This window comes from Dendropsophus ebraccatus, chromosome 12 (assembly GCF_027789765.1).
Source record: "Dendropsophus ebraccatus isolate aDenEbr1 chromosome 12, aDenEbr1.pat, whole genome shotgun sequence".
NCBI lineage: Eukaryota > Metazoa > Chordata > Amphibia > Anura > Hylidae > Dendropsophus > Dendropsophus ebraccatus.
The window spans coordinates 37,132,448-37,157,279 of record NC_091465.1 but is presented as its reverse complement, the minus strand read 5'-3'; the positions used below and the strand labels follow the sequence as shown (position 1 = coordinate 37,157,279).

At 44.4% G+C, this 24,832-nt stretch overlaps 1 protein-coding gene across 1 annotated transcript; it reads right to left on the bottom strand.

The window, feature by feature from the left end:
* Positions 1-385: 385 nt before the first annotated feature.
* Positions 386-24,412, bottom strand: LOC138769431 (uncharacterized). The gene is made up of 8 exons (XM_069947909.1): positions 24,324-24,412; positions 24,047-24,115; positions 17,995-18,120; positions 17,170-17,309; positions 13,039-13,237; positions 5,327-5,464; positions 3,428-3,564; positions 386-1,905 (listed from the first exon to the last, which is right to left on the bottom strand). Exons 2-8 carry the CDS (start codon positions 24,099-24,101, stop codon positions 1,669-1,671), a joined length of 1,032 nt encoding a protein of 343 aa, XP_069804010.1. The 5' UTR covers positions 24,102-24,115; positions 24,324-24,412; the 3' UTR covers positions 386-1,668.
* Between the last annotated feature and the right edge of the window lie 420 nt (positions 24,413-24,832).

Here is a 24,832-nt window from a genome sequence, read left to right as displayed (position 1 = left end):
GTTCAGCATGGAGAAAATGTTCCAGTGGCATTCCTAATGGTGAAGAGGGTGGGGAGGAGGGACGGAGGGGTGGTGTAAAGTTAGGGCACAGATACTCCCATTTGGCACGGAGCTGTAAGTTTAAAAGTTGTTTTTTAGGACAATAACTACATCACCTGCCAGACGGACCCCAGGACAGATCTTGGATTAAAAGCAGCTAACTGAAGGTACAAGTGGTTCGGGGGGGGGGGGGGGTCAGATTGTGGGTACAGAGTTGCTTTAGTGTTTGTTTTTTTAATGTATGATGTAACAAAAAAAAAATCAACAATTCTGAAGCTTTTTAATATTTCTTTTAAAAAAATCTTTTTGTTTATGTTGATCAACTTTTTTTTAAATTTTCCAGATTTTCAAGAAAAAGGGTACAATTTCTTTGTCCAGTACATAGCCATACAAGCCTGGCAAGACATGCAGGTCTTGTAGCATTAAAGACGTAGGACAATATAGAATAGTATGATAGTATGGAATGGACAGTCAAATACAGAACAGTTGATAAACCAGAGCAATGATGAACCCTATACAGTACTGGCCTATTTTATAGGGGGGTATCCTCTAGCCTAAGAGGTCCATCTTTCACATTCTGGAGTGAAATACAGTATAGTGTGAAGAGCTGATTGGGAATTAGACTCCGCTCCCTGGTCCAAAGCCAGATCGGTTGGTCAGCACAGCGGGTCCACATTGAGACTATGCCATCATATCTAAACAATATAATGGACTTTCTGCAATGACTTGATTGATGACACCTAGAGGATGACATGACCTTAGTTTCATGTAAGGCAGAGACACTTTAAACATTGAAACAGCCTAGAAGCAGTTACATCTCGATGAATGAATACATTGTATTTACACCTTCGTCCACTTTTAATCTTTTTTCTCCAGTCTTGCTGAAACGTTCTGTATGTTTTCTTTTTGTTTCCAAGGAGACCTTCCGTAGACAGTCCCAAGAAACTCAATGGGGGCTCCCTGTGCGTATCTCTCCCTGGGATAGAGGGAAAGAAAAGTCCTCACTAAACACCCAGTTTGTCTTGTGGGAAAGGTCCAGATAGGGTGTAGATTAATATATGACCTCTTCTTTGGATGGGCTCTAGAACAGTTGATATATTATCTTAACAGACAATGCAATAAAAAAACTAGTAGATACCGCAAAGAAGCAATCATCTCTGTGACTATACATGTCCAAGAAGATGGATAACTGCTGTTTATTCTCTATTCTGGGAAAGATCATCACATCCAAACATCTGTAAAGAAAGCATTTGGATTGTAAAATCCTAGATGAGGATACAGCCCAAGTGAAATATGTCTTTGGCCTAATTCTCAATTAGATATAATTTATTGCAAAGCCTGAAAATTATTTGTGGGGCCAAATGGAAATCTATGCGTGTGTGTTTGTCGTGTGTGTGTGTGTGTGTGGGGGGGGGGGGCATAGAGTCAACTTTATAGTGTGGCTAAGTGCAAATACAGCTGCTTTTTGATCTTTTGTTTTGGGAGACAAGGTGACAATAAATCAGTAATTCTGGTATCTTTACAATAAGCTGGGTTCACAGGAGCATGGCAAACAATAGGTAGGGGGTCTTTTTCTATGCTTGCCTGAGGACTGTGCAGGAAATATGCATTAGTCAGGTAACAGACATCTTATAGTATATCCGATGTTTTCTCTTGTAGGTCAAACTTCATGGTTTCATCGATGCCATTTCCAGAATATGGCTTTAGGATCAACTTTTTTTCAGGTCCTTCCGTGTTCCAAGCAAGGCAGTGATTTTCAATGAATGATGACTCGAAACAGTAAGAAGATTGCCCATCAGAGAAGAATCTCTTATAGAAGATTAATTCACTGGTCTTTGTTGGTATTTCCGCAGGTAGTTTATCTTCCTGTCCGTGAAGAAACAGTCCATTAGTATTCTAAATATATATATATATAGTCACAGGGTCTTGTAAATATGCGTGGATTTATAGTATGTAACATGGGCATTTATGCCATATTCACAGCTATTTATGTCAATGCAAGTTATGCAAACAGCTTAAAGGGAAACCAGCAGGTAAGAAGCACTTAGAAACATCTAACCTGCTCATATGTCTCTATAGCACTTCGGGCGCTGGGGATGAAGGTAATATTCTTACCTTGATTTTTAGCTCAATTTTGGGGATATTTGTAAACTATTTCATATGCTAATAAGGTATTTTGGTGCACTGGGGGTGGGACTGCCTTCTCTACTTAGCTTCTTGTGGATGGGTATAACATTAGCCGTTCTCCAATTGTCAGGAACATCTTCTGTTAGGAGCGATTGGTTATACAGATCTGTCAGGGTATAACCAATCCCTCCTAACAGGGGATGCTCCTGACAATTGGAGACCAGCCAATGTTATACCCATCCACAAAAAGAGTAGAAGAGAAGAGCCCACTAGCTACAGGCCAGTTAGCTTAAGTAGTAAAAATGAAGGACACTCTTCTAAAAAAGAAGACGATGGATTACCTTAGAATTAACAATTTAATGGATCCAAACCAGCATGACTTTACTGCGGACAGATCATGTCAGACTAATCTCATTGATTTCTTTGATTATGTCATACAAGTGCTGGATGAAGGTGGTGCTGGGGATATCGTCTATTGCCTATGCCAGGCTAACATAAAGCCCTACCCCCATGCCTCATAAACTTTTAGCTAACATGTCGCAATATTACATGTAACATGTAATTTGCTTCCTTCATTGGATATCGAAATCCTTAACTAAATACAGTGGTTATTGTCTACATAAAATGAAGGTTCTTAATGGATGATCGTAAGTTAAGACCAGACTCAACATACATGTGAATAACTAGGTGATCAACCAATAAAAGTGGCCAATTTACTGGTAAAACCCCAGTATTACTGAAGTGTATGCAGTGATTGGGGGTTTAGAGGCGCCTCTCTACAATACAGTGTGGGGCTATGTTCACACGCTGTATAAACAATGGTCTATAGACAACGGATGGAAATAATTGACGTGAACATTACTTCGAAGGCCGTAGCAAATAACGGGCACCAGGTGAGGGTGGCTTCACTTTATTTTTCTCTTATCTGTACAGAACCCTAAAAGTGTTCCTGTCAACTACATAGAAAGTAATTTACCGTCTCCAGTTGCTCTTTCTGACTGCTATATGTAACGATTTGCTTTATCCATATACAGTACTGTAAGTTATCTGCTTATTTTCTTTTAAATCTTCATTTTTCTCGTTTTGGGATGACATTTTGGGGCTTTGGAACCAATTACCAGTTTTTCATAGAGTTTTGTTTTCAAGATGCAATATTTTCCACATACAATGGTCGTCCTGAAACCAATTAATAATGTAACTTGAGGGACCCCTGTACAAGGAAAGGTGATGGTGGACATGTCTCTAAGGGCTTGGATCTTACCTTAAGAATAACTGAATTATTTTCTACACACAGAAGATAAGTCTTATTGTCTACTTTGCAGCTCATGGCCATTGGTGTTCCTTTATTGGTAACAGCGAGCTCTCTGTAGATGTCCTGGAAGAAAGTTGCTTTTTCCGCTAAAACAGAAAAATAGATATTGGTTTAAGATTTAAAATTCACAAGTAACGGGTTTGCAGTGGATTTCATGCTCTGCATATCATAGCAAATCCGCTGCAATACTCATTACCATAAGAATCTATAGCCGCTCTGACAGTCTGCTCAGCCAATCACTGGCTGCGGTGAAACAGTGTGAGCGGACTGTCAGTGAGCTGGGATCCAAAGAAGCAGATGGGAGCGCACCAGAGGAACGGGAACAGTTAAGCAAGGTGAATTTATTATTTTTACCAGCCTGGCATAGAAGCAGTTAAAAAAAGTTGCTATAGACGTACAACGTGGGCTCAGGAATTGAGCCTGCTCCATTGACGGTGGGGGCTGCCTGCTATCTGCAGCTGAATTGTATAAGAATTTGGATGACTGCTTATACAAGTCCCCTAGAGGGGCTAAAAATGTGTAAGAAAAAGTTTCAAAAATGTTTTTCAAAATATTTTAAAAATCCCCTTATTTCAATTATTACACTATAACATTATTATTTCACATAGTGAACGACACACACACACACACACACACACACACACACACACACACACAAAAATATTACATTATAAACACTAGAACTTACAATTTTTGGTCATATAACATCCCAGGAAAAAAAGGATTTAAAAGTTACATTCATAAAAAAAGCAAAAATAAAAACATCAAAGCTTGAAACATAGTAAAACTCGGTGTTGTCCTGTGTTTTTTTTATACTGATCACTAAATAGTTTAAATTAAAGTTTGTAATAAATTTTATGGTAAAATTAAGGTAAACAACAAAAAGTACAACCTGTCTTGCAAGAAATTAGCCCCTACACAACTCTGTTAGTGAAAAAATAAAAATGTCATGGGTTTGAGAAGGTGAAAAAAAAGTAAATCAATCAAAATGTGTTTGGTTGGTAACAGGTTAAGGCTATGTTCACACAACGTATGAGACTGGCTGTTCTGTGACCCCGGTACTGTGTCCCCGGCATCAGCGCGCGCCCGCAGCAGAACCTCCCATAGCACACAGTGAAGCGAGCTGCCGGAGCCGCTTGCTTCACTGTGTGAACTGACAGGGTTTCTTACAGCCGCAATTCAGGATCAGGATCCCGTGCAGGATCCCAGCCGGAGCGCATACGATGTGTATATGCTCTGGCCGGGATCCCATAGAACAATAGGCATTGTTCACCCGTACAAAATACGGCCATTTTTGCCGATGGCGACAACGGCCGCACTTTTACGTACTGTGAACATAGCCTAAAAAAAGTTGTTTTTCTTCTACCTCAATCTCTAAGATATCTATCTCTGCAGTTTTTGTTGCAAGACCATGATACAGAAACTAGAGACTCTATTTTTGGATATTTTTTTGGGAAATATACTGTGTGTGAACTCAAAGAGTTTTTTTTAATTTTATTACATTTTAGTCCCCCTAGGTGGCCTGACTATGAGATCACTTGATCAATTGTTCTGTACACTAATATTATTGTATAAATGTATTGCAGTGTACTGTTATTTTGACAGTGTTTTATAACACCCTGCTATATAGGAGTCCAATCATTGCAGCCACCAGAGAGGCCTCCAGAAGGTCCCTTGACTTGACAATTGGTTAGTCCCTTTAATAGCATGATTAAAGTGATTGCCCTGTGGCTTCTTCTAAATACCTAGAAGATATTGCCATTGATCAAAGCAACTAGGTGGTTAAATCTTAACAATGTTTCCATGCTTGTGAAATGAATATTTACACCAACAGAGAATAAAGTCTACCTTCTATATGTGGCTCAGGCTCAAATTTGACAATAGACTGTTCTGGGTGGGCAATGAGTAATTCATTATGATTATTCCAGACATGACTTGGGATTGGTGTCGTTGGATCCCCCTTAAAAACCCGAGTGTCAGCAGGTACTGCAATTTCAAAAAAAAAACTTGGTTAAAAATACACTAGAAATATAAACTTATATACAGCACCTTATAGTGGGTGTTTTTTTTTTTTTAATATGCAATGCCTACAATAGAATGTGCAGATTTTTATGTATTGCAGAGCTTTGAATCAGAACTCTAAAGGGAGGACGGTTTATGATGCTGCACGGGCAGCACAAATAGCAAAAAGTTTTAAAATATTTGACAAACACCCATTTTGTAAAAAGATATTGGGGGACATTTATCAAACATGGTGTAAAGTGAAACTGGCTCAGTTGCCCCTAGCAACCAATCAGATTCCACCTTTCATTCCTCACAGACTCTTTGGGAAATGTAAGGTGGAATCTGATTCACTTTACACCATGTTTGATAAATCTCCCCCATTGTGACTTTTTGTTGACCATCATAAATTGCTGTGCACAGCAGCTCTGATACACCCAGATTTATGTAGAGGTGTGCGCCTTTAAATAAATCCAGACTGGCTTGATAAGTCTCCCCTAAATTCCTTACTTCTCTTCACAGTTATATAATCCTGACTTCAGCCTTTGGTCATGAGAGCTTACAGAAGACAAATTTATATACAGTACTGTATCTCTTAAAGCGGCACTATCAGCAGGTTCTTCCCAGAACCTGCTTATATGCCGCAGTAGCTGTGTATCTCTGTAGTACAAAGCCATTAGCTTAACCCCTCTCCTCCCCCGCATTGTTTATAAAATCGTTAATTGCTCTTATGCAAATTACTAGCATAAGAGCCATTTAGAAAAAAAAAAAAAAGAAAGAAAAAGAAAACTGCACTCACCGGCACAAGTAAAGGACAGCTTCTTTATTCTTTATGAATGTGCGGACATCGTGGAGCAGACGCCAGCTTAGGTGCATGTAACAGGCTTGTTTCGCGCTACTGCTCTTTTGCCAGTAATTTGCATAAGAGCATTTAGCGATTTTACAAACAATGCAGGGGAGGAGAGGGGTTAAACTAATGGCTATGTTCTACGGAGATACACAGCTACTGCGGCATATCAGCAGGTTCTCTGGGAAGAACCTGCTGACAGTGCCGCTGTAAAGTGTCACTGTTGTTTTCTTTTTTTGCAGAAATCAACAGTACAGCCGATTTTAAGAAACTTTGTAATTGGGTTTATTAGCCGAAAAATGCATTTTTATTATGATAAAGCAGTTTGAAGCTCCTCCCCCCCTTTCAGAAAGGGGTTGAGGAAGATGAGGCACCAAAACAGGACAAAAAAGAGTTAATTTACAGCTACATCACCGGGCTATCTCCTCTGAAGTCAGCACTGACCTCTGAATACGGCTTTCACACACCTCCCACTGTGTAGTCCTTAGTTCTGTGCTCTCTGCTGGTGACTAAGTTCCCTCCTCCCCCCTCCCCTCTCCATAGAACAGACAGGGCAATGAAAAGAAGATGCAATTTCCTGATAATGAGCAGTGAATGAGAGAGAGGAGGGGGGGGGGGGCTAGGGAAAGGCTTTTTGAATGCAGATAATGGCATATTTGCCTAATAAATCTAATTACAAAGTTTCTTAAAATCACCTGGACTATTGATTTCTGCAAAAAAAGCCACAACAGTGACACTAATAAAGAAACTGTAGCAATGAATCATCTTTCATCCTTTCCAAGCTCCTAATCTCCTCTTATTGGCGGCTGTTATGCTGCGTTTTCACGGAACGATTATCGCTCGAATTTTCGCAATAACGATCGCATTTGAGCGATAATCGTTCCGTGTAAACACAGCAAACGATCAAGCGATGAGCAAAAAATCGTTTTTTTTTTTATCTTTCAACATGTTCTCAAATCGTCGTTCATCGCTCGCAAAAATTCGCAGATCTGTTCGTTTAAACAGTCTTTCGAAGATTCACCTTATGTAAAAGGTGGGCTTAAGCGATCTAAAAAAATGATTAACAATTTTTCTGACTAATTTTCATATGATTTTTCGAATGATTTACTCGTCTAAACGCTGATCGTTATAAAAACCAAATTGTTGCTTTAAAATCGTTAAACGATTGGGCGAATTATCGCTCCGTGTAAACGTAGCATTAGACTATGCTCACACAAAGCGTTTAAATAGTGGTAATTACCGTGATTGCACAATTTGCTGCAACATAGCACCAAATGAACGCTAATTAAACGCTTGGTGTAAACATAGACTAAGCGGCAGGATTCAACTCTTTCAATTATTAAGGAAAGACATCTGGATCTATTCAAAGGAATAAAATTATTTTAAGCTGGAGTCTATTTCAGTTTATTTCCTACCCCAATATTACTCAGTCTATAAAGGTCAAAATGGAATAGTGACAACCTCATCTTATGCCATCACTGCAGACCATAGGAAAACTAGATTTGCATTTCCAGGAAAATACATAGTGCTTGAAAAGAGCGCCCCTTTACCAGTGACTTCCAAAGCGCCCCTTTACTAGTGACTTCCAGAGCGGCCCTTTACTAGTGACTTCCAGAGCACCCCTTTACCAGTGACTTCCAGAGCACCCCTTTACTAGTGACTTCCAGAGCGCCCCTTTACCAGTGACTTCCCTTTAAGAAAAACTTTAACCCTGGGTGCCATCCCTTTAAGAGAAACTTTAACCCTGGGTGCCATCCCTTTAAAGGGGTTGTCCGGCGATAAAAAATTATTCACAGAATAACACACATTACAAAGTTATACAACTTTGTAATGTATGTTATGTCTGTGAATGGCCCCCTTCCCCGTGTCCCACCACCGCCACCCGTGTACCCGGAAGTGTGGTGCGCTATACATTACCTGTCGCGTGCCGACCACGGTCTCCGATCGTCAGCAGTGACGTCTTCTTCGGGAGGCCACGGATCTTCCCGAGTGCCGGCCGCCCTCTGCAGCGTCATCCGAAGCTCAGCCGCGATTGGCTGAGCATAACTGTGCTCAGCCAATCGCGGCTGAGCAGCTGATGACGTGGCCGCGTCATCAGCCGCTCAGCCGCGATTGGCTGAGCACAGTTATGCTCAGCCAATCGCGGCTGAGCTTCGGATGACGCTGCAGAGGGTGGCCGGCACTCGGGAAGATCCGCCAAGCTCCCGAAGAAGACGTCACTGCTGACGATCGGAGACCGTGGACGACACGATATGCGGTGAGTATAATGCACCACACTTCCGGGTCTAGCGTGGGTGGGGGGAAACACGGGGAAGGGGGCCATTCACAGACATAACATACATTACAAAGTTGTATAACTTTGTAATGTGTGTTATTCTGTGAATAATTTTTTATCGCCGGACAACCCCTTTAAGAGAAACTTTATTACTTGGTGCCATTCCTTTAAAAGCGACTTGGGTCCCGCCCCTTTAAGAGCGACATGGGTCCTGTTAAGAGCGACTTGGGTCCCGTCCCTTTAAGAGCGACTTGGGTCCCTTTAAGAGTGACTTGGGTCCCGTCCCTTTAAGAGCAACTTGGTTCCCGTACCTTTAAGAGCGACCTGGGTCCCGTCCCTTTAAGAGCGACTTGGGTCCCTTTAAGAGCAACATGGGTCCCATCCCTTTAAGAGCGACATGGGTCCCTTTAAGAGTGACTTGGATCCCTTTAAGAGCGACCTGGGTTCCTTAAAGCGTCGCTCGTAAAGGGACCCAGGTCGCTCTTAAAAGGGACCCAGGTCGCTCTTAAAGGGAACTAGGTCGCTCTTAAAGGGACCCAGGTCGCTCTTAAAGGGGCCAAGGTCGCTCTTAAAGAGACCCAGGTCGCTTTTAAAGGGACCCAGGTCGCTCTTAAATGGACCCAGGTCATTCTTAAAGGGGCCCATTTTGCTCTTAAAGGGACCCAGGTCGCTCTTAAAGGGACCCATGTCGCTCTTAAAGGGACCCGGGTCGCTCCTAAAGAGACCCGGGTCGCTCTTAAAGGGAACCATTTCACTCTTAAAGGCACCCAGGTCGCTCTTAAAGGGACCCAGGTCGTTCCTAAAGGGGCCCATTTTGCTCTTAAAGGGACCCAGGACGCTCTTAAAGGGACCCAGGTTGCTCTTAAAGGGACCCATTTCGCTCTTAAAGGGACCGAGGTCGCTCTTAACCCTTTGAGAACCAGGCCCAAAATGACCCAGTGGACTGCGCAAATTTTGATCTTAGTGTTTTCGTTTTTCCCTCCTCCCCTTCTAAGAGCTCTAGCACTCTCAGTTTTCTATCTACAGGTCATGTAAGTGCTTGTTTTTTACAGGAATAGTTGTACTTTGTAATGGCGTCATTCATTTTACCATAACATGTATGATGGAATCCCAAATATATTATTTATGAAGATATAAATTGGTGAAATCGTAAAAAAGAATGCAATATGGTAACGTTTGGGGGGTTCCTGTGTCTACGTAATACACTATATGGTAAAAACGACATGATAGTATTATTCTATAGGTCATTTATTTATTTATTTAAATGAAATCCTTTTTTTTGGCAATTAATTATAAATAAAATGGCCCTATTGTGACGCTTATAGCAGTTTTATTTTTTCACCTACAGGGCTGTATGGGGTGTCATTTTTTCTGCCATGATCTCTAGTTTTTATTAATACCATATTTGTGAAGATCGGACGTTTTGATCACTTTTTATAATTTTTATATATATATATATATATATATATAATGTAACATTAAATCGATAATCCGCGCACTTTTTCCCCTCTTTTCGTGTACGCTGTTCACCGTTCGCAATGACGCTTGTTATATTTTAATAGATCGGACAATTGCGCACGCTACAGTATATTATATGTTTATTTATTTTTATATGTTTTATTTATATAATGGGAAAGGGGGGGATTTCAACTTTTATTGGGGGAGGGGCTTTGGAGTAGTGTATTAGTGTTTTTAACTTTTTTTTACACATTTGAAGTCCCTTTGGGGGACTTTTACATGCAGTACTTTGATTTTTACACTGATCATTGCTTTGCCATAGGCATAGCATTGATCAGTGTTATCGGCGATCTGCTCATTGAGCCTGCCTGTGCAGGCTCAGTGCAGCAGATCGCCGATCGGACCGCACGGAGGCAGGTAAGTGACCCCCTTTCACTTACACTTAAACGCCGCGGTCGCACCGCGTTCGCTGCGTTTAAGGAGGCAATGACACGCGGCAGCGCAATTGCTGCAGCGTGTTATGAACGGTGAGGTGCCAGCTGCTGATTGCAGCCGCCGCCCACCTGCTATGAAGCGCGCTCCGCTCCGGAGCGCGATTCATAGCCGGAGAAGCACCCAGGACGTATTGTTACGCCCTAGGTCGTCTGGGGACATACTTCTATGGCGTAACTATACTCCCTGGGTCGTCTAAGGGTTGAAGGGATACAGGTCGCTCTTAAAGGGACACAGGTCGCTCTTACGGGGACCCAGGTCGCTCTTAAAGGGACCCAGGTCGCTCTTAAAGGGGCCAAAGTCACTCTTAAAGGGACCCAGGTGGCTCTTAAAGGGACCCAGGTGGCTCTTAAAGGGACCCAGGTCTCTCTTAAAGGGACCCAGGTCGTTCTTAAAGGGGCCCATTTTGCTCTTAAAGGGACCCAGGTCGCTCTCAAAGGGACTCAGGTCGCTCTCAAAGGGACCCAGGTTACTCTCAAAGGGACCCAGGTCACTCTCAAAGGGGCCCAAGTCGCTCTTAAAGGGACCCAAGTCACTCTTAAAGGGACACAAGTCGCTCTAGTCCCTTTAAGAGCTAAATGGGTCCCTTTAAGAGCGACATGGGTCCCTTTAAGAGGAACATGCATCCCGTCCCTTTAAGAGCGACTTGGGTCCCTTTAAGAGCGACATGGGTCCCTTTAAGAGCGACATGGGTCCCGTCCCTTTAAGAGCGACTTGGGTCCTTTTACGGTAAAAATCATTGCTTGGTTACCATGACAATCTTACTTATGTCAGGGAGACCACATCATTAAGGCCCTTCCATATATTACATCTTCTATTGGCCAATAGTGGACATGTGACTGTGGATGTTGTGATACATTGCCTGACAAGACCTTAGATTTCCTATTGGCTGCTATATTTCAGCTATTTGCATATGTGCTGTGATTGGCTGTTAGCGGTTAGAGTGTGGCAATTATTTCCAATGGGCCATTATTTTCTATGGGAAGTTAGAGGTCTTTAAACGTAAATTTCTTAAAAACAACAAATCCAATCAAAATGAAAAATATATAGCACACCTCACACCACCAAGGGCTTCGAAACGCAGTGTGAACGGAGTCTGTGCGCAAAGCGGTTCGGGCTGTATTACGCGCAGAAAAATGGCTGGAAGAAGAAACGGAAACGGAAGAAGAAGAATACGGATTACAATATAGGGCTTTTCAAGCACTATAATTATCGGCTGTACTTGGCCAATAATGTTCTTGTGTAATAAAAGACAATGACAAACGTCTTTTAACATGTTGAAAGACAAATGACTAAGATAGCAACGATCTTCTGCCGATCTTCTGGTGATCACCTGCCCCCTAACCCCCCCCCCCCCCCCCCCGCAGCTCCCCGCGGCCCCCCTGCTCTTAACTGCTCGCTGCCGACGCATGTATGAGCGCCAGCAGCAAGCGGGAAATGAGGAGCAATCAAGCACTGACAGCGCTCGTTTGCTCCTCTGCATCGCCCGTGTAATAGAGGCTTTAGGGCCCTATTACACGGAGGGATAATCTGATGAAAATCTGGAAAATTATCGGTCTGTGTAAAAAAAGACAACCATCAGCGATGACCTAAACTTATCGGCCACTGACACTACATCACTACATGTAATAACGATGCACAGCCTACTAATGATGAATCTTTAAAGAAAAAAAACAAACTGTATACGGTACTTCCACATGCTACTCTGTGTCTTCCTGGGTTCTCCCCGCAGCCACCAGCACAACTTTAGAGCTGCTCTGGAGTTCTACCGGCGGTGGTGGGGAGCATAGAGAAGCCAGGAAGACACCAAGAAGTGTGGAAAGGTAATGTATACAGTTTATTATTTACTATATACAGCAAGAGCTGCAAGGACACCCCTAATGATGTCCATGCAGCCCTTCCTGCATGATAATCAAGCCATGCGATAGGCCTAGTAAGGCTAGGTTCACACTGCGTTTTCAGCATCCGTTTAACGCATCCGTTTTTTTTTAACGTCCAGAAAAATAGGGTCAGCAACGTTTTTTTGTCCGTTTTGGTCCGTCAAAAAAAACGGATCCGTTTTTTTATTTATAATGGAAGTCAAAGGAAAAACGGATGCACACAAATGAATCCGTTTTTTTGTAATCCGTTTTTCATACGTTTTTTTGCAAAAAACGGATGCGCTAAACGGATGCTGAAAACGCAGTGTGAACCTAGCCTAAACGAGCGCTGATCTAGCAGAACGTTTACTAAACTGATCGGGCCGTGTAATAAAGCCCTTTTTTACCTGCCCCTGCACCACTTGCCAATCCCATTCCAACACTGAACAGGCTCCCGTCACTTGTCTATAGCACATGAAAATGGTTGGGAATTCTCAAACAGCCCATCAATGTGGAAGGCACAATTTCAGGTTTTGTCTCAGGCAGCAGAAAACCTAGAAACGGCCCTGGTGGGGAAAGAGGGAAGTAAGCAAGGCTGTTTCCAACTAAACACAAAGGAAACTTTTACTTAAGTAAAAAGCTGCAGATTCATCAAGTTTGTCTTGGTCATAGGGCCGTAGTCCCAGACTCCTGTCTTCTTTGCTCCACGCAAGGAAATATCCACTCTCCACCGATGACTCAAAAGTTCTACAACCAGTATAAAGATCCCGTTTGTAGAAGATAAATTCACTTGTCTCAGAATGGATTTTTCCAGGCATTTCACTTTCCTGTTAATGAAATGTTAGGAGGGATACCTGTCGTTATAACTTTCAAAATCTAAATCAACAGTACACATAGTATAAAGCAAGTTTGCAACATACATTCATTTTTTTTAGTTATCATGGAGAAGAGGGCACTTCCTGTTTTCTGTCTCTTTTTTTCTCAAAGAGTCAGAAAACAGGAAGTCCTGTGTATCCCAGGTCATCTGAGCGCTCACAGAGAAGGCAGTCATGTGACTGATGGACACATTGAGCCGTGACTGTACTGGCCGGATTTCCTGTGTTTAGTCTGTTTTTTGCACTGCACATGCATAGCAAGGAATGCTGTTCCCATATATCTTTATAGCATACCATAAGAAGCAACATGCAGGGCATTATAGGGCAGTACAGTGCCATGTAAGCTGCACTGGGTCCAGCACTGGGATGACACGTAAAACATTCTAGGTTTTTAAAGCTAATGTACCACTTTAGAGCCTAAATTTTTTTTACATCTCCTTGTCAGCACCAGCGCCTAGATCCCAGTGGTGCAGTCCATTTATCACATCGAAACCCAGTTTCCACCATCTGCTCCAGTTTCGTTACAAATAGGGCTTCTCTATGCACTGGAGGCAGGCCCAGTGCCCCCAATACCCTGACATCTCCTCCCCTTGGTGACAAGCCTCCTTCAGTATCAAGTCTAGCTGCGCAACCAGGGGAAAGGATAGCAATGTACTAGAGGCGCCAGGGCCACCTCCAAATAGACTGGTTCTATCTGCATGTCACGAAACTGGTGCAGAGGGTGGCAACCAGGTGGTGACTTGAAAAGTGGACCGCCCAACCAGGATATACGCGTAGGCGATGACCAGGTGATGTAAAGAAAAAAATTTAGGTGATAAATTGGTACATTCGCTGTAAGCATTGGGTGTCTCTCTGCCTCTGTCTCCTTTCCCTTCACTTCCATAGGCAGCAGTCTAAGGTGATTGTGCGGCACTATTTCACTGCAATACTGATTTAATCACTGCAAATATGAGAACACAGCCTAACTATTGCCTAACTACAGCCTAAGTTGCCCCCCCCCTTTGTGTTACCTTCTGTCCAACCTCTGGTAGCACAAGTAGGTAAGCAGACTGTAAAGCCTTATTCACACGATCCGTGCTGCGAACCGGAGAAGGATCGCGGTAAGGATCATCTAGCCGGAGCCCCCCCACCCGCCGACAGGCTGCAGAGATGACAGGAGAGCATCTTGTGTGCTCCTGTCATCACATCTCACATCTACTACTCACCTATTCCCCCGCGCTGACTGGCTACATGCGCTCAGTATCCCCAATGGGCCCAGTTGGCCTCCCAATATTGTACTATAAAAAATTCCAACAAACTCTCATCCCACGCTTCACTCAATTATGCAACTCCCTCCTCAGTGGCCAATCCCTCCCCAGACAGGCTCTCGGAGCCTACATCACCGTACAGCCGAAAGAGGGCAAAGCACCCAATCTCTGTTGCAGCTATCACCCGACCTCACTGCTGAATGCAGACATGTATTCAGCTAACTACACCCCACTGCTTGCGAAGATTAAAACTACCTTATCCACCTTGCATATCCCCTTAGTATCTTGGACATGCTGAAAAAATTATATTAAAACATACATTTTGCCCAGATTACTATATATTTTCCAAGCTCTCCCAATTTCAGTCCCATCCTCATTTTTTAAGGCAATCCAACACCTCTTATCTGCCTTTCTTTGGGCAGGGAAGCGGCCTAGACTTGCACCTCACCATCTCATCTTAAAACGTTCTGAGGGCGGTCTGGATTACCTCATATTCAATCCAAAGTCTGCCCTTTTGAGTCGGTGGTGTGGGCTAGCTACAAGTCACTTACGCATATGGAGCTAGCCCGACTCATGCCTTTGGTCAGATAAAGTGAATCTTCCCGCCAACTTTATAAAATACCCCATCCTCAATGCAACTATTAAAACCATACATTCTCTTTTGAAACTAAAACCCTTGATCCGTGATCCCGGCCTTTTGTCTAGAAAAATCGTTCCTCCCCCCACACACACACACTTTGGGGACACCTGCCATTTACCCCCCCAAAAAATCATGACACTAAGACACTCAATGAACTTGCTAGCCTTCTGCCTACTAATACCTCTGCCCCCTGAGGAATATAATAGCAGAAAAAGACATGGTACATCTTGGACGCAAGTTTGCCACTGCACATCTACCCCTTCGCTCCTGCAACTGGTTGGAAAAATTATTAACCTCTAATGCTCTTCCTATAAAATTATTATCTAAAATATATGCCGCATTGACAGACCCTACATTGCATTATAAACCTGCTTGCATATTAGCGTGGAAGCAAGAACTGAGTAACCCTTTTTCCCCTCAGGAATTCAAAATGGTATTAGCCCACTCTAATGGGATCTCCTGTTGCGTTACAACTCAGGAGTGCTCTTACAAATTATTCGCTAGGTGGTACAGGACCCCTGTGTTTCTGGCAAGAGCAGGATTAGCGCCCACTAACAAATGCTGGCGTTGTTTGAAAGCTTCTGGCACATACAAGCACTTGTGGTGGGACTGCGACTTCATAAAACCCTTCTGGGAATCAGTGCAAGACACCATGTGTAAAATTGCAAACAAAAAAGTGATCCTCAATGAGAAACTTATACTCGTGTGGCTACCCAACCAATTCTTTCAACCTAAGCACAAGGATCTGCTCACTCATCTTATCACCGCAGCTAAATTACTAATCCCCCTATATTGGAACTGCTCTTCAGCTCCTCCAATAACCGAGTGGGAACTGAAATGCGACCAATTGGCTCGCCTAGAGGAATTAGTACGCTGGGAAAATGAGACTCGTGAGCAATTTCTGCACATATGGCAACCCCGATTATCCTATAGACAACTGCTGAACCGAAGAACCCTGAAGTGAAGTTGTCATGGATGCGAGAACCTGGCAGCACACCCTCATACGACCACATTGCCCTCTGATGGAGCTACATACCTAGCTATATCTTGTCATACCGGACCTAGTTTAGAGTTAAGATTCTTGTTTATTGTTCTTCATCTTTTGTCCCAATACTTGTATACCCTCTCCCACCCCCTACCCACTCCATCCCCTACACCCTTCCTTAATTACCTCCCCTTTACACCCCCTACCCACTCACCCCCTCCGTTAGCCTTGCATTGGAACAATGATTAATGATATGGACATTCTAATACGTCAGTGATATACCTGTGAAGTGACTACAGAAGACAAGCATGGACATTATCTGTTTTATTATATCAGTGGTATGTGATCTGTACTACACCATGTATGGCTATAGAGGGTTCCTGAAATGTCTTTCCCCCTTTTTTCTTTGTATGTTATTGGAAAACAATAAGAAAATAAATAACAAAATAAAATGAAAGATGATCAACTTTAGTGTTCTGGTGTTTATGAGTTCGAAGCTCCTAAAAGCAGTGGTATGGTAGATGTACATCGGGCTAAATAAATTCCCCCCAAAAGGTTATACACCAGCCAAACCACTGCTTTTAGAGCAAAGCAGTGGTTGGGAATCTAGACAACAGTTGTCAACAATGGGAGGGAAAGAGAGAGCATATCAGGAAAAGAAGGTAAATTTGACAAGTCCTACAGGTTTAACTATCTTACATTTTGACATACGAAAAGAAGCTGCAGCGCGATCCACTTCCTGGCCAGCCACTTTTTCCGACCATGTAGTTTCATAATCGGAATAATCCATTACGGAGATACGCTGGGGAGTGGATGGCACTGCTTTCCTGCTCTCTTCCTGGCTATATAGTATGTCCCAATCAGAGCGGGTCTCAGCAGTAAGACCCATTGTGATCATTAACTTTTGTCATTTCTTATGACATGCATAAAGTTATTTTAGGTGACAAGTACTTTAACAGCTGTAAATTAGTAATATTTAGGTAATCGATATTTATTTTGGATCAAATTTTACCTTAAGAACAACTGAATTATTTTCCACACACAGAAGGTAAGTCTTATTGTTTAATTTGCAGCTGAGAACCACTGGTACTTCCTTCTTCTTGCGGCAAGAAACATATATGTACATGTCTATGAACATTTCTGCTGTTTCCCCTACAACCAAAACAAAAAAGAACAAAATTCGAAAGATTCTGGCTAGAGATGAACCAATCAGTGGAAATTAACATTGGTAGCATTTTGCAGATAGGTGAATTTCATGTCATTATAATGATGTTGCCATATAAAACAATGAAGGCTGGTACAAGGATACTTATTTCATTTATGTCAATTCTTTGGACGGAAAGCGGATCTGGCAGAAAATTCTGTTTGGAAATTCTGCATTGTGAACAACAGAGTGGAAATTTCATTAAAAATAATGCTCTTCATATTTTACGGGAGGAATTTAAAGCTGAAATTAAGAGGGCATTCTGCTTAAATTTCTTGCCTATTCCTCAGTATGCACATACCCTAAAACATCAAAAACACATTCATGATTTAAAAAAATATTTGAATGTAACATATTTTATTGTCCATTACATTTTCCGGAATAAATAAAGTTTTTATACATCCGTGTCTCATAAATCTGCACACAGGTTATGGGATGACCACGCCTGGCTCGGCGTGGTCATCCCATGATCTGTGTGCAGATTTATAAGACACGGATGTATGAAAACTTTATTTATTCCAGAAAATGTAATGGACAATAAAGTATGTTAATTTTTTATTGCTCACCACCATACCAGCCCAAATGGTTCATAAAAAAAAATGTAATAAAAAACAGCAGACAACTGAAATCTACCTTGAACATCTGATTTGAAAGTGAGAAGAGACTGTTCTGGGTAAGCATTCAGAAGGTCATTGTTGATATTCATAATTATCACATATTGTGAATCAGCCTGTATGAATCCTATTTTCATGGAAGGATCTGTATTTAGATAAAAGTAAATGGAATAAAGTGTTAAAAATCATTAGAATTAGTTTACTAATATATAGTCTTCGACATGCATAAACTACTAAAGCTAGTGTTTCCTAGTAGTAAACATAGCATGCTTAAAGTTGTTCTTACAATTATATTTATCATATAATTATAGGACCCCAATGATCACTGGAAAGTCCCCAGTCTGAATGGAGCAGCTCACTTTCAATACATTTTCAGGGTAGCTTCACACACACCATATCGCAGTGAAATTTCTGCTGCGGATATGCAGCAGATACGCAGCAGATTTGATGTAAATAACTGAACACAGCATCAAATTTGCACCATCAAATCTGCTGCAGATCTGCTGCGCATCGGTCGTGTGTGTTAGCACCCTCAGTCTATGTGGCTCCTTGGTAAACTGGCCCCAGTACCTTATAGCTTCCGCACACAGCTCTCCCGATGTTGTGCCCGACATTCTCCAGGGACACAGCATTTAAAAAAAATAAATTTTTTAATCGGCAATGTGGTGCATTGGGAACGCTGCCTCAATGCTCTTCCCAGCCATTCACACTTTAGTGATGGCCTTTGCATTAAATTCCCAGCGCTCAGGCCGCCAATCCAGTGTAAGTGGCTGGGAAGAGCATGGGCGCAACGTGACTACATGCTGCTGTGGCTCTGCCCCAATGCCTAGATGCCAGATGCAATGATTAGAATTTTTTTTTGTTCTTTTTTAAGTGTTGCGCCGCCAGAAACTGTTGGGCACAGCTGCTGCAACCTATAAGGTACGGGGGGTAGTTCACACTTCACCAGGAAAGTGATCGGTTTCCTTGAAAGGAAATGTGTCAGCAGGTAATGACATAAGGGGACATGCAGGGGTGATTCTAGCCTCTCTGCTGCCCGAGGCGAACTATAGGATGACGCCCCCCCCCCCCCCCCCCCCGTCAATCCGCCCACATTATAATCCACTACTGCTGTTGTGGATACTGCTACTATAATCCCCCCCCCCCCCCACTGTTGTCCCCAATAAACATAATGTTTGGTCCCTTCCTGCACAGAGGATGTCAGGAGAGGAGGGTGCTGATCTTATAGGGGAGGTCACAGCAGCACAGAAGAGGTCAGGAGAGGAGGGTGCTAATCCTATAGGAGAGGTCCCAGCAGCACAGAGGATGTCAGGAGAGGAGGGTGCTAATCCTATAGGAGAGGTCCCAGCATCACAGAGGATGTCAGGAGAGGAGGGTGCTAATCCTATAGGAGAAGTCCCAGCAGCACAGAGGATGTCAGGAGAGGAGGGTGCTGATCTTTTAGGAGATGGTCCCCCTCTTCCCCCCTTATAGCTGGCCCCCTCTTCCCCCCTTATAGATGGTCCCCCTCTTCCCCCCCTTATAGATGGTCCCTTCTCCCTTATAGCTGGCCCCCTCTTCCCCCCTTATAGATGGTTCCCCTCTTCCCCCCCTTATAGATGGTCCCCCTCTCCCCCCTCCCTTATAGATAGTTCCCCTCTCCCCCCCTTATAGATGTTCCCCCTCTCCCCCCCCTTATAGATGTTCCCCCTCTCCCCCCTCCCTTATAGATGGTCCCCCTCTCCCCCTCCCTTATAGATGGTCCTCCTCTCCCCCCTCCCTTATAGATGGTCCCCCTCTTTTCCCTCCCTTATAGATGGTCCCCCTCTTCCCCCCTTATAGATGGTCCCCCTCTCCCCCCCCTTATAGATGGTCCCCCTCTTCCACCCCCCTTATAGATGGTCCCCCTCTCCCCCCTCCCTTATAGATGGTCCCCCTCTCCCCCTCCCTTATAGATGGTCCCCCTCTCCCCCCTCCCTTATAGATGGTCCCCCTATCCCCCTCCCTTATAGATGATCCCCCTCTCCCCCCTCCCTTATAGATGGTCCCCCTCTTTCCCCTCCCTTATAGATGGTCCCCCTCTTTCCCCCTTATAGATGGTCCCCCTCTTTCCCCCCTCCCTTATTGATGGTCCCCCTCTCCCCCCTCCTTATAGATGGTCCCCCTCTTCCCCCCTATAGATGGTCCCCCTCTTCCCTCCCCCCCTTACAGATGGTCCCCCTCTTCCCCCCCCTTATAGATGGTCCCCTCTCCCCCCCTCCCTTATAAATGGCCCCCCCCTTATAGATGGTCCCCCTCTTTCCCCCTCCCTTATAGATGGTCCCCCTCTCCCCCCCCTATAGATGGTCCCCCTCTCCCCCCCTTATAGATGGTCCCCCCCTTATAGATGGTCCCCCTCTCCCCCCCCCCCTTATAGATGGTCCCCTCTCCCCCCTCCCTTATAGATGGTCCCCTTTATAGATGGTCCCCTTCTTTCCCCCCTCCCTTATAGATGGTCCCCCTCTCCCCCCCCCCTTATAGATAGTCCCCCTCTCCCCCCCTTATAGATGGCCCACCTCTTCCCCCCCTTTAGAGATGGTCCCCCTCTTCCCCCCCCTTATAGATGGTCCCTCTCTTCCCCCCCCTTATAGATGGTCCCCCTCTCCCCCCCCCCCTTATAGATGGTCCCCCTCTCCCCCCTTATAGATGGTCCCCTCTCCCCCCTCCCTTATAGATGGTCGTCCCCCTTTATAGATGGTCCCCTCTTCCCCCCTCCCTTATAGATGGTCCCCCCCTTTATAGATGGTCCCCTCTTCCCCCCTCCCTTATAGATGGTCCCCCCCTTAAAGATGGTCCCCCTCTTTCCCCCCTCCCTTATAGATGGTCCCCCTCTCCCCCCCCTTATAGATGGTCCCCCTCTTCCCCCCCTTATAGATGGTCCCCCTCTCCCCCCCTTATAGATGGTCCCCCTCTCCCCCCCCTCTTATAGATGGTCCCCCTCTTCCCTCTCCCCCCTTATAGATGGTCCCCCTCTCCCCTGTTATAGATGGTCCCCTCTCCCCCCTCCCTTATAGATGGTCCCCTCTCCCCCCTCCCTTATAGATGGTCCCCCCTTATAGATGGTCCCCCTCTTTCCCCCCTCCCTTATAGATGGTCCCCCTCTCCCCCCCTTATAGATGGTCCCCCTCTTTCCCCCCCCTTATAGATGATCCCCCTCTTCCCCCACCTTATAGATGGTCCCCCTCTTCCCTCTCCCCCTCCCTTATAGATGCCCCCCCCCTGCACAGCAGATAAAACAAAAAACAGCACACAACTCACCTGCCATCCGTTCCCCCCGTTGAGCCTCTCTGGTGTGGTCCCGGCTGATGTGCGGCTGCCCGGGGTGTCCCGTCCTGTCCCCGGCAGCGCGCGCATCAGAGAGCTCCCCGTGCGCCTGTGGCTGTGACTTCCGGCGCACGGGGAGCTCTCTGATGCGCGCGCTGCCGGGGACAGGACGGGACACCCCCGGCAGCCGCACATCAGCCAGGGGACTAAGGCTGCATTCCCACGTTCCGTGATCCTGACGGATCACGGACGTGGAATGCCAGTACTGGAGACCCCCGCGCCCGAACAGCATCTGTAATTAGATGCTGGGAGCGGGGGAGACTGTATTCATAAGCGCCGCCCGAACCGCCCATATTATAATCTGCCACTGAATGCCGCCCCCACCATGACAGCTGGTGGCGCAGCCTAAGGCAGACGACTCAGGTCGCCTCATCATTGCGGCGCCACTGGGGACATGTATCAAGCAGTGTACCCTGTGCTCCTTAGCATTTTTTGGCATATGTGTGATGTGCACAGACCTTCGTCAGATTTACTAAACAGTTTAGCTCGGTTTATGTGTGAATATGACAGCTTACGCCTGTTTTTTTCCTTCTTGACTTATGCAGGCCAGAGCAATGTATTGCTGAGCCGGGATAAGCGTCATAGCTCATAGAGTCCTAAATCACCCAGAAGAACGGATCTCCCCCCGCAATCCGTCCCACTAGACACCAGGGAAGTGAGGAGCAAAGCATCTAAATGCAGCTGTCAGGATTGACAGCTGCATTTAGATGCTTAATTAGCCGACGTGGCAACGGGACCCGCGCCGGCTAATAGAGGCGCTTCCCGGCTGTACATAACAGCCGGGAGCGGCGCCGTTCAGAGTGTGGTCCTGGCGGAACCCCTCTCTGAACTCCCCCCGCGTCACCATGATGTACTATATCAGATACGTCATGGGTTGCTAAGGGGTTAAATCAAGTTTTTACAGTAAACAAATTGTTTAAGAATTTTTTGTGATTTTTTTTGTTTTCTATTTTACCATCTATGTTCTAAAATAATCCCGAAATCTTGCAGTTTTCATTCTGACCACTAAAACTAAAAAAAATAAGATGAGAGAGCATGTCCTCGTTATTGTCACTAATAGGATTACGATAAAAGGAGACACCAGTAAATTGATAAAACACAACCGCTGAAATTCACTTTTTTTTTTTACTAGTACCGGCGCGGGGATGCTGGTGCCTCAGTCCTTTTTTTTGTACCATGGCCTGGTTCCCGCACATGACAGCGGTCTATTCCCTGTCACCGGCCCAGCCTGAAACACTGGAGGGGGCCCGTCCGCCCTCAGTGTGACGAAACCAGTCCCCTCTGTGACGCAGCTCCATTGATGCGGCTCCAGTGCTTCAGGCCTGGCTGATGCTTGGTAATAGACCAACGTCGTGTGTGGAAACCGGGCCATGGTTCAAAAAAAGGAGAGGCACCGGCATCCTTGCAGCAGTCTATTGATGTAAAAATCTTAAAGCAATCTGATACATTTGCTATAAGCAAGCTGGTTATGTGGGGTGTAACTGAGGATTATTGTTTATGCACTCAGGTATTATAGTTTTGTGTATTAGCCATATATCTAGTGCATAGGACTTATTAGATACCACCTGGGAGATGAGGAAAGCCTTTACCCAAGCTTCAACCACTGTGGGATTTAATCCTATCCTGTATACTGTATATTAAAGGATTAAAATAACATGACTACCCTCTTCCAAATATATAGCCCCTCACCTGCCCAAGTGAGCTGCAATACCCGATACAACTTATGGACAGATTTGGCTCTGTTTTTCATGTACATGAACTAATACATACATTCTATAGATTCAGTAGAGATCTTACAAAAACTATTTTATTCATTCAGCTTTGGTAAAGTATAATCTAGAAAGTACATGATTAAATACAGTAAAACTAAAAAAAAACTTGCCAAAAGTGTTTATCGGTCTGGGTCTGAATATTCAAACTGCAACCGGTCAGGAGAACGAGCCAGAAGAAGTCCATGCTGCTGTGTGTTCTCTCCCTGCTCTGTGTCCAGCCAAATAGCACAGCCCACTAGACTTACGGCCCTATGCCACGGAACGGTTATTGTCCGTATTCGGCCGATAATCGTCCTGTGGAATAGAAGGCAACGATCAGCCGACATCGTTCATGTCGGCTGATCATTGTGTCCTTTGTCTTTTAAACCCGTTGAAAGACAAACGACTGGGATAGCAGCGATCTGCTGCCGCCACTACGTTAAATAGGAACGTCGTCAGCAGACCGCCACTATCCTCTATGGGCTGCCCAGACGATTTAGCAATCACCCGGGCAGCCCCCCGGACAATCTAGCGATCACCCGGGCAGCCCCCCTGCAGCTCCCCGCGCCCCCCGGACTCGCCCGCTCGCTGCTGCCGCGTGGAATAGCAGCAGCAGCGAGCGGGGAACGAGGAGCGAACAAGTGCTGACCTTTATGTGACGGGGCTTTACCTTATGCGACGGTCCAGGACACATAACACAGAGACAGGAGATAAAGTACTGCATGCAGACTTCTCCTGGCTCGTTCTCCGTCAGTTGTGCTCCCTGACCCTGACCAATCAAAACTTTTGACATGTCTCTTTTTCTCGTGACAGGTGCACTTGTCTGCATGTATTTTATACGTTCATGTAAGATTGAACAATACCACATCTGATTGGACACGTCTCTGGCAATCTCATCAGCTGGTAATACTCAATATATTCATAATACTTATCATAGTCAATATCATTTCATTAGATATTACTGTTTGGGTGTTGTACCGCATAAAGCTTGCACTAATTCGAGCTTATTTGTTAGTCGTGTAAATCCAGACATCTTCTTGTAAAAATCTGAAAGATAATCACAGAATTAATTTGCTGCTACTATGTTCCCATTCCTTTTTCCATATATACATAGAATAAGGCTGGCCATGTATATAGATGCTGTTATGTTTATGGACAGACAGGTAACAACATATACCTTATATCCCATAGAGAGCTGCAGTATGGATAATAATACAAGATATTCATATCTCCTTATAATATTACCTCCTCTTACCTTAAAGCTGAATAAGCTGGAGCTGATAGTCTTAATCTATTGTATCCTGGTCTCTGAAATCTTTTAGAAAGCTGTTTTCCCTGAATAGCCGAAATAGTCTGTACCAAGGAGAGAAGGAGAGAAACTTTATAAGTGATTGTGAATAATGGGCGTTTTCATTGTACCATTGCAAAACACCTATACATGAGCATTGCTGAGAAAGTTTATTTGTTACATTCCCGCCTCCATGTATGTAACATACAGTAACACCTACAGATAAAATGTAAAAGACATGCCAAGGTTCCCATAGCCTCGGGGCATACTGACATGTTGGGAAACCACCCTTGTGTAAGCCAGGATGCATACTTCCGACTTACAAACAGAAATATATTTAGGAAAAAAAGGCAGAAATATTCAAAAATAAAAAGTCATAGTCACATTTGTTGTTACTGTTTAAGGCTATGTTCACACTTCGGCTAAGGCTATGATCCAACTTTGTCTTGTAATATTGATCGTTGCAAATAATGATC

Bases quoted from the DNA above. Each gene is read 5' to 3' on its own strand.
- LOC138769431 (XM_069947909.1), bottom strand. From the start codon at position 24,101: ATGTCTGGATTTACACGACTAACAAATAAGCTCGAATTAGTGCAAGCT. The intron at 3,565-5,326 runs GTAGACTTTATT...TTTCTGTTTTAG, and splicing joins GCCTGAGCCACATATAGAAG to CGGAAAAAGCAACTTTCTTC. The intron at 1,906-3,427 runs GTAAGATCCAAG...CTTCACGGACAG, and splicing joins ATAATTCAGTTATTCTTAAG to GAAGATAAACTACCTGCGGA.